Source organism: Coregonus clupeaformis, chromosome 7, assembly GCF_020615455.1.
Source record: "Coregonus clupeaformis isolate EN_2021a chromosome 7, ASM2061545v1, whole genome shotgun sequence".
NCBI lineage: Eukaryota > Metazoa > Chordata > Actinopteri > Salmoniformes > Salmonidae > Coregonus > Coregonus clupeaformis.
The window spans coordinates 13,049,970-13,064,946 of record NC_059198.1 but is presented as its reverse complement, the minus strand read 5'-3'; the positions used below and the strand labels follow the sequence as shown (position 1 = coordinate 13,064,946).

At 42.8% G+C, this 14,977-nt stretch overlaps 1 protein-coding gene across 1 annotated transcript; it reads left to right on the top strand.

Moving 5' to 3' along the window:
- The first annotated feature begins 6,249 nt into the window (after positions 1-6,249).
- Positions 6,250-14,913, top strand: LOC121570190 (DNA endonuclease RBBP8-like). Its single transcript, XM_041881682.2, has 14 exons — positions 6,250-6,367; positions 6,523-6,565; positions 6,989-7,084; positions 7,655-7,767; positions 10,696-10,768; positions 11,021-11,648; positions 12,068-12,251; positions 12,396-12,484; positions 12,590-12,683; positions 12,834-12,974; positions 13,169-13,214; positions 13,303-13,393; positions 13,731-13,872; positions 14,417-14,913. The coding sequence occupies exons 1-14, from the start codon at positions 6,250-6,252 to the stop codon at positions 14,512-14,514; spliced, it is 1,956 nt and encodes a 651-aa protein (XP_041737616.2). The 3' UTR covers positions 14,515-14,913.
- Positions 14,914-14,977: the final 64 nt, after the last annotated feature.

Genomic DNA, 14,977 nt, shown 5'->3' with positions numbered 1-14,977 from the left:
CAGCTGTATTGGGATTCAGCTGCCAGCAGCGTTTTCATTATTTAGTCCGTTCGTAGCGGGTATGTACACGATCAACAAGATCAGTCCAAAACCAACCACTGGAAATCCATGGTTGGCAGAATGTTTGTAAACTAAGTCTACAAATTAAAAACATAAAATAACGCCGCACTGCAGGTCGCAACAGAGACGCTTCTAGCCGCCATTGTCTTAGTTACGTTCAACGTTACGTCACGTATGACGAAAGCGCGTAAGTGCATGCCCACAGACACCCATAGAGAATGTATTGAAAACTTTGAAATGTGAAAAAAATAGATTTTACATGACAGGCTATGAGAGACTTCTGGGCGATTTTCAACTTGACTGAAATCGCCCCAAAAACGGGCGGGGCCATTTGAAGCACGACTTTAGCCTGATTTGACATTTAGTGGCTGGCAGATCAGACGTGAACACTGATAACTGCTGTTGCCGTGATATAATTGATTAGAAAAAAAATCCCTTCCTTTTCCCGTTTGGCAGTGCGTCGCCCATATCGCCCTATTGAACAAGCCGTCCCTGTATATACAGTGTGTGCAAATGTAGCAAGTTATGGAGGTAAGGCAATAAATAGGCTATAGTGCAAAATAATTACAATAGTATTAACACTGGAATGCTAGATGTACAAGAGATTATGTGCAAATAGAGATACTGGGGTGCAAAAGAGCAAAATAAATAACAATATAGGGATGAGGTAGTTGGGTGGGCTAATTTCAGATGGGCTGTGTACAGGTGCAGTGATCGGTAAGGTGCTCTGACAACTGATGCTTAAAGTTAGTGAGGGAGATAAGAGTCTCCAGCTTCAGAGATTTTTGCAATTCGTTCCAGTCATTGGCAGCAGAGAACTGGAAGGAATGGCGGCCAAAGGAGGTGTTGGCTTTGGGAATGACCAGTGAGATATACCTGCTGGAGCGCAGACTACGGGTGGGTGCTGCTATGGTGACCAATGAGCTAAGATAAGGCGGGGATTTGCCTAGCAGTGATTTATAGATGGCCTGGAGCCAGTGGGTTTGACGACGAACATGTAGTGAGGACCAGCCAACAAGAGCGTACAGGTCACAGTGGTGGGTAGCGTATGGGGCTTTGGAGACAAAACGGATGGCACTGTGATAGACTACATCCAATTTGCTGAGTAGAGTGTTGGAGGCTATTTTGTAAATGACATCGCCGAAGTCAAGGATCGGTAGGATAGTCAGTTTTACGAGGGCATGTTTGGCAGCATGAGTGAAGGAGGCTTTGTTGCGAAATAGGAAGCCGATTCTAGATTTAACTAGTAACCGAAAGCTAGTAACCGAAAGGTCGCTGGTTCTAATCCCCGAGCCGACTAGGTGAAAAATCTGTCGATGTGCCCTTGAGCAAGGCACTTAACCCTAATAGCTCCTGTAAGTCGCTCTGGATAAGAGCGTCTGCTAAATGACAAAAATGTAAAATGATACAATTACAAGGGGCATAGCTACAGTGGCTTGCGAAAGTATTCACCCCCCTTGGCATTTTTCCTATTTTGTTGCCTTACAACCTGGAATTTAAATGGATTTTTTTGGGGTTTGTATCATTTGATTTACACAACATGCCTACCAATTTGAAGATGCAAAATATTTTTTGGGGGAAACAAATAAGAAATAAGACAAAAAAACAGAACTTGAGCGTGCATAACTATTCACCCCCCCAAAGTCAATACTTTGTAGAGGCACCTTTTGCAGCAATAACAGCTGCAAGTCTCTTGGGGTATGTCTCTATAAGCTTGGCACATCTAGCCACTGGGATTTTTGCCCATTCTTCAAGGAAAAACTGCTCCAGCTCCTTCAAGTTGGATGGGTTCCGCTGGTGTACAGCAATCTTTAAGTCATACCACAGATTCTCAGTTGGATTGAGGTCTGGGCTTTGACTAGGCCATTCCAAGACATTTAAATGTTTCCCCTTAAACCACTCGAGTGTTGCGTTAGCAGTATGCTTAGGATCATTGTCCTGCTGGAAGGTGAACCGTCCCAGTCTTTAATCTCTGGAAGACTGAAACAGGTTTCCCTCAAGAATTTCCCTGTATTTAGCGCCATCCATCATTCCTTCAATTCTGACCAGTTTCCCAGTCCCTGCCGATGAAAAACATCCCCACAGCATGATGCTGCAACCACCATGCTTCACTGTGGGGATGGTGTTCTCGGGGTGATAAGAGGTGTTGGGTTTGCGCCAGACATAGCGTTTTCCTTGATGGCCAAAAAGCTCAATTTTAGTCTCATCTGACCAGAGTACCTTCTTCCGTATGTTTGGGGAGTCTCCCACATGCCTTTTGGCGAACACCAAACGTGTTTGCTTATTTTTTTCTTTAAGCAATGGCTTTTTTCTGGCCACTATTCCGTAAAGCCCAGCTCTGTGGAGTGTACGGCTTAAAGTGGTCCTATGGACAGATACTCCAATCTCCGCTGTGGAGCTTTGCAGCTCCTTCAGGGTTATCTTTGGTCTCTTTGTTGCCTCTCTGATTAATGCCCTCCTTACCTGGTCCGTGAGTTTTGGTGGGCGGCCCTCTCTTGGCAGGTTTGTTGTGGTGCCATATTCTTTCCATTTTTAAATAATGGATTTAACAGTGCTCCGTGGGATGTTGAAAGTTTCTGATATTTTTTCATAACCCAACCCTGATCTGTACTTCTCCGCAACTTTGTCCCTGACCTGTTTGGAGAGCTCCTTGGTCTTCAGGGTGCCGCTTGCTTGGTGGTGCCCCTTGCTTAGTGGTGTTGCAGACTCTGGGGCCTTTCAGAACAGGTGTATATATACTGAGATCATGTGACAGATCATGTGACACTTAGATTGCACACAGGTGGACTTTATTTAACTAATGATGCGACTTCTGAAGGTAATTGGTTGCACCAGATCTTATTTAGGGGCTTCATAGCAAAGGGGGTGAATACATATGCACGCACCACTTTTCCGTTATTTATTTGAAACAAGTCACTTCACCAATTTTGACTATTTTGTGTATGTCCATTAAATGAAATCCAAATAAAAATCTATTTAAATTACAGGTTGTAATACAGCAAAATAGGAAAAACGCAAAGGGGGATGAATACTTTTGCAAGGCACTGTATATCATTTTACATTTACATTTTAGTAATTTAGCAGACGCTCTTATCCAGTATAACTTACAGTTAGTCATTAGTATATTACAGTATAGCAACTTACAGTATATCCTGCCGCAGCATAACCAATATTCATCTGTGATGTGACCAAGAATCTCTAGAGGTTTGCAGAGTGAGAAATACTGTTATTAGCTATGGTCCTTGGTGTGTGTCAGTCTATTTACTCTAGGTGGTGCTGATGGCTAGTTAGTGAAAGGCTGCTCTGCACCCAAGACTGAGAAGCGGGCCATGATGAGGTAGTCCTGGGTCAAATACTGTACTGTGAAATACTTCAGCAGGACATATAATTTGCCTGGTACAATGGAGCTAATGGAATAGACCTAAAATTGCAAACTTCAAGCTAAATCATGTGCACCAGACTTTTGACCCAGGTCTGTCATGCAGCTCACAATCTGATTTCATGTCACCCTCTCTTGTTCTCCAAACACCAGCATCTTTAATTTGACATAGGCCTAGTTCAGAGGAGGCATCTACGCAGCCCTGCTTTATATATTTATGAAAAGCGTTTATTGCAGTGCCCCCACGTAGTCCTACTGGAATGTATCTGGCTGGCACAGGCTTGTCTTGCAGGATGTCTGGGACATCACATACAACACCACCCCTTTCGTGCCCTTGCTTGTCAGAGAACGAAATCTCCACTGACACAACACTATTTTCTTTCTTCCTCCATGTTAGTTACTTTTAATGAGTTAGCCAAATGTATCATTTTGTTTTAATCTGCAGACAACCAAAGATACTGGTGATATCGATATATTGCTGTCAATGGTTAATAAAAATGTATTATTACCCAAATTACTCTGTGACACTAAAATGACCATGAAATTGAGCATTTTCCTAAAATTGAGTATTTTTTTGTTTACCACGGTGGGTTCAATCTTACAGAGTGGGGCTGAAATGTCATCTGAAATTACCCTGCTGCATTGGAGTTTATCATCATTCATTGGACCTGGATAGTTGTGAGTTGAGACAATTCGGGCCTAACAATTAGCCTATACTAGTACACCCTAGACATTAGGCCTAGTTTAATCATTAATGTCTCCTGAGTGGCGCAGTGGTCTAAGGCACTGCATCGCAGTGCTAACTGTGTCACTAGAGATCCTGGTTCGAATCCAGGCTCTGTCGCAGCCGGCCGCGACCGGGAGACTCATGGGCGGCGCACAATTGGCCCAGTGTCGTCCAGGGTAGGGGAGGGAATGGCCGGCAGGGATGTAGCTCAGTTGATAGAGCATGGCGTTTGCAACGCCAGGGTTGTGGGTTCGATTCCCACAGGGGGCCAGTATAAAAAAAAAATATATATATATATATATGTAAGTCGCTCTGGATAAGAGCGTCTGCTAAATGACTAAAATGTAAATGTAAAATGTAAATCATTTAGGAAGGATAGCCTTATACAAAACACAGGCTGCTTTACATTCAGCTGTACGCCTCGGCTTCTGGGTATGCCATCGGAGTGGAGTTAACGATCTTAATAGCTGCAGGCTACAACATTTGCCTTGACTGCAAAGGCAGGGAGGAGTGTGTGCGAATGTATGTCAGTTTTTTGTGTGTTTGTGCATGTGATTGTGTGTATGGGTTGTGTACATGCGTGTGTGTGTGTGCTCCTGTCTGTCTCCAACTGTGTGTGTACAGGTAGAGGGAGAGTGTGTTGCTATTCTTCTGAGCCAGCTGCTACACATCCCCAGCTCTTACCCCTCTCCCCTCCCTTTTACTTTTAGAGCTGACTGGCAAGACCAGTTTGTGTTTGATCGGGGAAACCGGCTCTTCCAGTTGTCCATGCCAACAAATTCTGGTATGATCCCAGCCAGGTCCCTGGGAATGCTCAAAACGCCCGGCCAGTCCCATGAAAGGCATATTGGGTTATCACTGGTGGTAGTTTAGTTGGTATAGCGTTGAGCAGCAGAGCATCATACTACTAGTATAGCCCAGTGTGGACACAGTTGTTCTCTGGTTCCTCTCTATGAAGTTTGGATCTGTTGGGTGGCTTTTGTTTGCATTGAGTATACTTTGACTGACAGTTCTTTCTAGTGGGGTGAGTGAACAAGGCTCTTTCATTCAGTTTGATATAGGAGGAAGTTTTACCTGGTGAATGTCAATGATGACTGTTATCAGATTTAGTAGGTAGGATTAGGCTACAAAGTTAAATAGGCTAGTTTGTCATGTCTGTGCTCAATAATGAAATATATTATTTGGCCTTAGTGATTGAATGATTGAATGATTATTATAAACCGGGTGGTTTGAGCCCTGAATGCTGATTGGCTGAAAGCCGTGGTATATCATACCACGGGTATGACCCAAAAATATGTATTACTGTTCTAATTACGTTGGTAACCAGTTTATAATAGCAATAAGTCATCTCGGGGGTTTGTGGTATATGGCCAATATACCACGGCTAAGGGCTGTATCCAGGCACTGCGTTGCGTCATGTATAAGAACAGCCCTTAGCTGTGGTATATTGGCCATATACCACAGCCCCTCGTGCCTTATTGCTAATTCTCCAATGGTGATTAAGCCAATCCTACTGTACCAGCTTGGGAAGAGAGAGGAAAGAGAAGTCAATGCAAGCTTGAACTCTGTGTGTGTGTGTGTGTGTGTGTGTGTGTGTGTGTGTGTGTGTGTGTGTGTGTGTGTGTGTGTGTGCGTGCGCGCACCGGATTGCACTACTGTGTTTGTGCAGTATGTGTACTGGCTACTTTGCCATCAAAACTCGATTTACATTTTTGTTGAGGCCTAGGCTATATTTGACTGCCCTTTAGGATCAGATATGGTGATGAGATGAAAAGAGAGGACTATATGAGCATGCCCTGGAATGCAGTCACTTGTTAGTGTATACATAAGCAAAATACTGATTGTATTACCCATATCATATTTTACCGGTATTGTATCGTGTTTTGTTACAGGTATTGTAGTGGCCTTTCAGTGCAACCGTTTCCTCTAGTGGCGCTCATGAGTTAAAGAGGGTCCTCTCTTGACACATCTTACTCTCTGTTTTCTCTGTCTCTTTCCCTTCCTCTCGCAGATTTCCAGTTTTGGTGCTAGATGGAGTTGTGTATTGGCTGAGTGAAGCTACCAACCAGTGAGTGATTGGATGATGAGCAGTTCTGTGCTAAGTGGGAGCAGCCCCGGCTCCAGTGGGGTCTCGGAATCCACTGACCTCTTCAGGGACCTATGGGGTCGACTCAAAGAATGTCACGATAGTGCACTGCAAGGTAGGCCTACTGTCTACATGCCAGAGAATCTACACCAAAACAACTAAGACCAGTGGGCCATGTTTAATGCAACTATCAGTGTTAAAAGTACTTAATTCAACAAAATAAATCATTCAACAATCCCCTTTTCAAGCTCTTTTTTATCCTGTGTTTAGGTTTGCAAACCAAAGTGAACAAGCTAAAGAAGGAGCGATGTTTGTAAGTACAGTCATTTTAGTTGAACGTTGTGTTGATGATCAATGAATAGAATCTGAAACTTCATATTTTCTGACATTCAACATGCCATTCCAAAGAGTGTGATTACTGTTTTTTACGGCCCCACTTAAGTTGAGACTGTTCTCCATTTCCCCGTCAGTGTGTAAGGTTTCAAATGTCACTGAGCAAGTCATTCTCACAAAGGCCTCTTTCACATTCTTACTTCAGTAGGACAGCATATTATTTGGGCCCTACTCATTTAGAAGAGTTCTGTGATGGGAATCCCAAAATATAATTCCTCTTGTACCCCAAGAATGCACATTCAAATACAGTATGTATGTACTCAAACAATCACTCAAATGTTTATTAATTCAAATGATTTAAAGCAATGTGTTCCTTACTTTTGTCCCCCCTCTCACCCTGTAGAGATGCCCAAAGACTGGAGGAGTTCTACAGTAGACACCAGCAGCTGAGGGAGCAGCACAAAACCCTGCAGGACACTGTCACAGTTCTGGAGGACAGGTTGGTACCCCATCAACCTGTCTGTCTGTCCCTGACTGTCTGTTTGTCTCCCTCTGACTTTTTCTCTATCTACCTGCTTATTTGAGCTGTTCTTGCCATAATATGGACTTGGTCTTTTACCAAATAGGGCTATCTTCTGTATACCCCCCCTACCTTGTCACAAACAACTGATTAGCTCAAACGCATTAAGAAGGAAAGGAATTGCACAATTAACGTTTAAGAAGGCACACCTGTTAATTGAAATGCATTCCAGGTGACTACCTCATGAAGCTGGTTAAGAGAATGCCAAGAGTATGCAAAGCTGTCATCAAGGCAAAGGGTGGCTATTTGAAGAATCTCAAATATAACATATATTTTGATTTGTTTAACACTTTTTTGGTTACTACATGATTCCATATGTGTTATTTCATAGTTTTGATGTCTTCACTATTATTCTACAATGTCAAAAACCCTTGAATGAGTAGGTGTGTCCAAACTTTTGACTGGTAGTGTATATCTCTCTCTATCCTTTGGTTAATCTTTTGTCCTCTGTTTTTCTTCCTTCCCGTCTGTCTCTCTCCCTCTGTCCAGGCTGCGGGCAGGGCTGTGTGATCGCTGTTCCGTCACAGAGGAGCACATGAGGAAGAAGCAGGTGGAGTTTGAGAAAGGCCGTCAGCAGAACATACGCCTCATCGCAAAGATCAGTGAGTTGTACATCATTCCCTTCTCACTTACACGTACCCTACATTCTGTATCTGAGATTAATTTACCTCCACACTGGTCCCTCTTTTACACAGCACATACAGCTCCTAAGCTTTTGGCTACAGTAGGATATGATTATGACAAAGGATGGGGGCGGTCATCAGTCATTCACAAGGGAACTCTCTCCCTACCACCCCCATCTCTCTTTGTCCACTACACTCCTTCTTTCTCTGTAACAGGTTCCCTCATAGCTCTACACATCACACAATATAGCCTTTCTCTTTTTTAGCTAAGTCTGTGGGTAGTGGTTTGTGTGTGGGGGGGGGGCAAGGAGAGTCTCTTTTTACATTGATGAAAAAGGAGAACCTGAATGATCTCTTTGTTTCCTATGTTATCTCCCAAATGTTACATTCCTACGTGCTCACAAAAGGGATGCAGTTCTTCCTCTATACCCCTAGTGCTCTGCAAATAAATGGACTAAGACCTATCATCGCTGTAGTAGGGCGATTCCACGCCAGGACAACTCGAAAGTATTTTAGGTATCTCAGATTGTTCTGGAAATGTTCATATAGAAACCTCATATGGAGGAAGGATGTTTGACATGCTTTTTACATTTGTATCATAAATAATGTTTGAGCAAAATCATGATGAAAGTGGCAATTTTAGGCCTATACTTGCCTCCTATAAGACCCTATGATCTGTGAACCGATACAGACAACATCTTGGTGTCATTATACTCCTTATAGTGTGTTCTCAAATACGGAGTATGTCTAGATTCTAAAATACACTTTTTTACATTAATTTATTCAACAATAAAAATATTAATTTGAATATCTCAAAAGTACCCTTTTTAATTCTGCGTGTTTTTAGCCATATTGTTTGGAACAATATACTCTTCAAACATGTCACATTTCCAGATTGGGCTCTCTGGTACTTTTGAAGATATGACCTGTTTATACATATACATTGACATTATAGGTTAACCAATTAACCAATCACAGCCCTACTTTAGGATTTATTGCACATTCAGCAGATCACCTGCAGAGGGAGTTCCCTTTGAATCCATTTTCCCATTCAGTGTGTTGCTTGTGCTCATAAAATGTATCATAACTTCAAAATTACCAGAGCCCACTCTGGAAATTTGATGTACTTGTTGAGTATATTGTTCCAAATAATGTCTTAAAATGAACAGAATCTAAAAGGGTACTTTTGAGATATTAATATTTTGAATGTTGAATCATTTAATGTAAATTGTTTTATTTCAGAATCTAGACATGCTCCATATGTTAGAGCACACTATAAGGAGTATAATGACACCAAGATGTTGTCTGTATTATGTGTGGTTCACAGATCATCAGGTCTTACAGGAGGCATGTATATGTCTAAAAAGGCCTAAAATGGCAACTTTCATCATGATTAAAAAAAAAAAGTGATACAAATTCCTCCCAAATTAAGTTTCTATGTGAAAATTGCCAGAACAATCGGAGATACCAAAAATAGCTAAAATGTAATTTGCATAAATATTCACACCCCTTTGTTATGACACTCCAAATTGAGCTCAGGTGTATCCAATTTCCTTTGATCATCCTTAAGATGTCGCTACAACTTGATTGGAGTCCACCTGTGGCCAATTAAATTGTTTAGGCATGAATTAGAAAGAAACACATCTGTCTATATAAGGTCCCACAGTTGACAGTGCATGTCAGAGCAGAAACTATACCATGAAGTCCAAGGAACTGGCCGTAGATCTCCGAGATAGAATTGTGATGAGGCATATATCTGGGGAAGGGTATAAAATAATTTCTAGAGTGTTAAAAGTTTCCAAGAGCACATTGAGAAATTGAAAAAATATGGAACTACCCAGACTCTGCCTAGAGCTGGCCGTCCGACCAAACTGAGCAACCGGGCAAGAAGGACCTTGGTCGGGGAGGTGACCAAGAACCCAATGACCACCCTGACAGAACTACAGAGTTCCTTGGCTGAGATGGGAGAATCTGCCAGAAGGACAACAGTCTCTACAGCACTTCACCAATTTGGGCTTTATGGGAGAGTGGCCAGACAGAAGCTACTCCTGAGAAAAGGGCACATGACGGCACACCTGGAGTTTGCAAAAAGGCATGAGAAAGATTGAGCGCATAAGTCAAAAGTTTCTGTGGTCTGATGAGACAAAAAAACTATTTGGCCTGAATGCAAATTGAACTCTTTGGCCTGGAGAAAACCAGGCACAGTTCATCACCCATCTAACACCATCCCTACCGTGAAGCATGGTGGTGGCAGCAGCATGCTATGGGGATGCTTTTCAGTGTCAGGGACTGGGAGACTGGTAAGGATAGAGGGAACAATTAATGGAGCCTAATGCAGGCAAATCCTTAATAAGAACCTGCTTCAGCGGGCAAACGACCTGGGGGCGAAGATTTACGTTCCAACAGGATATGTACTGCAAGCATACTGCCAAAGCAACTCTGGACTGGCTTCAGAACAAAAATGTGAAGGTCGTTGAGTGGCCCAGCCAAATCCCATTAAATCTGTGGAAAGACTTGAAGATAGTTGTTCACTGCTGCTTCCCATCTAACTTAACAGAGCTTGAGGAAATATGCAAGGAAGAATGGGAGAAAATGCCCAAATCCAGATGTGCAAAGCTGATGCAGACATACCCAAGACGATAAAGCTGTAATCGCCGCCAAAGGTCCTTCTACAAAATATTGACTCAGGGGTTTGAATACTTATGTAAATTAGATATTTCTGTATTTCATTTTCAATAGATTTGCTAAGATTTCTAAAAACATGTTTTTACTTTGTCATTATGGGGTATTTTGTGTGTGTGTGTATGGGTGAGGAAAATAAATATTTAATACATTTTGAATGGAATAAGTCAAGGGGTATGAATACTTTCTGAAGGCACTGTATATGTGGTTTCATGTGACTTCCAGTGACAGAGAGGAACAGCCTGCAGGATGAGAACAGAAAGCTGAGTCTTGAGTTGGATAGGCTGAATGGATCTCTGTGAGTTAAAACCATCCTCATCCGCCTCACATTGGCACATACAGTACTTTTGTAACCAGGATTGTTGAATCTAAAACAATATTCTTCTTGCACAGCGAGAAAGCATTGTTTGAATTAGGGAGTTCTCACTTTGAGCTTAATACAGTATATTATTATTTCAGGATATTATTAATACTTTCTATTATTAATACGGTATGTTACGCTTCAACGCCCATTGTATTTCTGTGGTGTGTCTGTATGTTTGGTTTCCAGCTCAGCGTCTCCTGAGCCAGAGGGAGCGGTGATCTCAGACTCTCCACTGCAGCAGATCTCCCTGCCTGTGGTCAGCAAGATGAGGAAGGAGACCCACCATGTCTGCTACGCCGAGAAGTCCCTGTCTCAGTCCGAGAGCTCAGCGCTCCACGGTCAGTCTGCTTCATACAAAGAAATACATAAATGTAAATGGCCTAACCCCCAGAGAAAGGGTCCCTTCCTGGGCTGCCCCAGCACCACCATCACTGAGGACGGCCCCCCGTCCATCCTTCCCCGCCTGAAGCTCAGCCCCGCCAACGCCCATCAGTGCCACCAGGAGGGGATAGCCCGCGTCGCACCACTTAGAGCCACCTCCACCCCATGTGGCCTCTCTCACCGAGAGCTGGAGAGAGGGAAGAGGAGGAGGAAAAGCGGTGAGAAGGAGGAAGATGAGGAAGTGGTTGACAAGCCTCTGGACCTTTCCGACTCCCCACAGAAAGCCCTGGTGCCTCCGCTCAATGCCCAGAGAGGTAGCAGCATCCCTGGGGCAGAGAACCAAGACAGAGGCCAAAAGCATCACATCCTATTTAAGCATCCCTCCACCTCTCCAAGTGATGAACAATCCAAAAATGTGTCGCTTAGTCACCAGGTAGAGCCATGATTTTTCACAACAAATTACACAAGAGGTTGTACAGGTACATTCATCACATTCAAGCCTTGTTATAGATGGGTTAATCTTGGAAAACCAGAACAAAAATCCTGATAAATCCAAATCACCAGAACTTTTTTGTTGTTTATTTGATCATTTTAAAACTAGGTACACATTATTATACACTTGATTTAAGAATCATCACAGAAAAGTACACAACTTATTTCCATTGTGACCCTCAAAAAAAAATGGCAGGTCAATTTGGTTATGTTCCTCGTTAGTCGTTACGTAGTCTGTCTATATATTATAGATGGGTAGATCAAGAGCTCTTTTTCTTTGAAACGTTCACCCGTCTTATGCATCAACATACTGCTGTACCAGAGTAGCCAAAGTCACCCGGCTTCCTATTTGTCCATTAGACCCACAATGTCCACCACGAGCCAATCAGAAAGCGGAGTCGGGAGGATACTGAGAATCTGAAGCAGACCTCTGTCCTGCAGGCCAACCCCTGTGCTCGTGTGAAGAGGAGCCCTCCGCAGGACAACAACGGTACTGCATCAACAACGCTGCCCTCCGATGCCCCTGAAACGCCACTGGGAAAAGGTATTGCGTTCTGACTTTACATGATGATCATTCATTTATACTGAAATTATGATTTTATTTAGATTGACTGGCCCTTAAGCATAGACTAAGCAAGTAATTTGAATAGAAATGTCATAATGTTTCATTTCCTACCTTTTTGTTTAGCCAAGCTGATGCCAGCAGAGCAGACGTGGAGTCTGGACCCAGAGTCAGCCCTCTCCCAGTATGATGTAGACACCCCTACTCCAGCAGAGGTATGACATTCACCAAATTAATCTGCTACTGTCCTATACGCTTTGTTGCCGTTCCTGATGTGTATACTTGCAGTTCTTCACGTGTGTGTGTGTGTGTGTGTGTAGCCCCTCTGTGAAGGCGAGACTGTTGATATGGACTGCACCTTCGTCAGCCACAGCCTGCTTCTCCGAGGAGCTCCAAGAACCAGCTCTGTTACTGGTACAGCTTACTACATTTTCACACAAAATGTTTGATACATTCCCAATCATTTTAATTTAATCAAATACAGCAAAGAGGAGATCACTTCAGTGATGGGAGGACCCATATAAACAAACCAACCATGTAACCAGACTCAAACCCTTCTTTTAGGGATTGGTCAGAGGGCCAACGACCGCTTGGCTGAGATATTCGACAGAACAGGCTACGAGGAGTACGAGTCGTGTCCTCAGCATGACGGCTCATATCTGGACAAAGAGGAGCCCCATCGTGGGGAGGAAGGACATAAGGATGGTAAGGATTTGACACTGTAGTTTCTCTATCTTGGCTACTTGTTTCCTTTATTTGACTGGGCAAATTGGTTGGGAATGACCAAAATGACCTGGTCAAGTAGTATAACACTTGAGATTAATTTGGAATTTGCGCATTCATTGTTAATTATTTATATCAATATTTTAAACTGTCAATTTTATTGTCCTCATTAAAAGCACACATGCCTCAACCTGGAACGCCCAATGGAGAACACAAAGACAGGTGAGATCATAATCGTCAGACTAACCTAGAACACTGTCATGCTAGGAAAGATTTCTAAAAGGTTTCTTTCCCTCGTTGTGTCCTGTAGTAAAAACCTATCGTTTGCACACGTGGAGGTGGTCCGCAAGAAAGCTGAGAGGAGGAAACTCAAGGGGCACACATGTAAAGAGTGTGAAATCGTGAGTTGACTCGACCGTGTTTTGATGTGTGGAGCTGAAAGTGCCTGTCCATGGTCATGTTGATTACATTTACATTTTAGTCATTTAGCAGACACTCTTATCCAGAGCGACTTACAGTAGCATACATTTTCGTACTGGTCCCCCGTGGGAATCGAACCCACAACCCTGGCGTTGCAAGCACCATGCTCTACCAACTGAGCCACATGGGACCATTAGGCACCAAACTGAATAAATGTGTTTTCCTTTTAAAAACATTTTTTAACTGTTTGCCCTATTGAACACAACCCATGATTTGTGTCATTGCGCTAACATATCTATTCCATCTTATCTCACTTAGTACTATGCTGACCTTCCAGAGGCAGAGAGGGTGAAGAAGTTGTCAGCCTGTTCTCGGCACCGCTTCCGTTATCTTCCTCCATCAACCCCAGAGAACTTTTGGGAAGTCGGCTTCCCTTCAACACAAACCTGTGTGGACAGAGGTATGCTACCCTATTCAATTGGATCCATTCAACAGGACGCATGGTCATCAAATCCATAGTAGTTAATACTGTAGTCAATGATGATCTTTTCTACACAGAAAATCATACACACTTGCCTGATGATCTTCCCTGATGTTTTCCTAAACTTCCCAATATCTCTCTGGTGCATTTTAGTCACGTCAAACCTTCATACTTCCTTCAGACTGAAATACTGACAGACTGACTTGTAATACTGTCATAGAATGCCCCAAGTAGAAAAGTAAACACTGGCTGGTGATTATCACTTTTTTCACACTGTGGGGTCGTGAGAATTTTCTGATATCAAAATGGGGTCGTGGGCCAAAAAGGTTTAGGAAGCCCTGTATTCATTAATTATGACGTCTAAGCACTGAATTTACAGATGTATTCTTTGAGGAGTGCATTGCTTTTATCTCAGACTTCACTATGGGGCGTTTCCCCCTTTGCTTCTGTTCAGATGTATTCTTAGACGTCGAACTCCACTTAATGAGTTTAACAACATTGTGCTTCTTGTTTGTCCTACCAGGTTATATAAAAGAAGATAATGATCCAGAGCAGCGCTTAAGGAGGAGGAGACCTTACAATGCCATGTTCTCACCCAAAGGCAAAGAGCAGAAGACTTGAACCAGTAGGGGAAAATAAATACCCAATCAAACAAAACTGTATAAAATGTTCATTGGCACACTGCCAGTATCATAATCCTAGTGCCTCACAAAGGAATAGGTGTGCCTTTAGTGGTGTATATACACCCAGACATATCGCAGGTTCTTATAATTGTTTAAACACAATTAAATGGACTCTGTCAGGTCTACAGAGTATTCCAATGTCCTCAAGAAATGAATACAGAATATGCAGCAAAAACCTCTGCTCAGTTAATTATTCTTTGAAACTAATATGCACCGTTGACCACTACTCTTAGCACCTTCTTTCCTATCTAGAACATTAAAGGGCTCTTTGGCTGTCCCCAAAGGAGAACCCTTTGAATAACCCTTTTGGGTTCCATGGAGAAGCGTTTCTACCTGGAACCAAAAAGGGTTCTCCAATGGCGACAGCCAAGGAACCCTTTTTTTTTTTTCAGTGTATTTTA

Excerpts from the sequence above, each read along its gene's own strand:
- LOC121570190 (XM_041881682.2), top strand. The coding sequence starts at position 6,250 with ATGAGCAGTTCTGTGCTAAGTGGGAGCAGCCCCGGCTCCAGTGGGGTC. Across the intron at positions 12,975-13,168 it reads GGAGGAAGGACATAAGGATG|CACACATGCCTCAACCTGGA; the intron begins GTAAGGATTTGA and ends CCTCATTAAAAG. Across the intron at positions 13,215-13,302 it reads AATGGAGAACACAAAGACAG|TAAAAACCTATCGTTTGCAC; the intron begins GTGAGATCATAA and ends TGTGTCCTGTAG.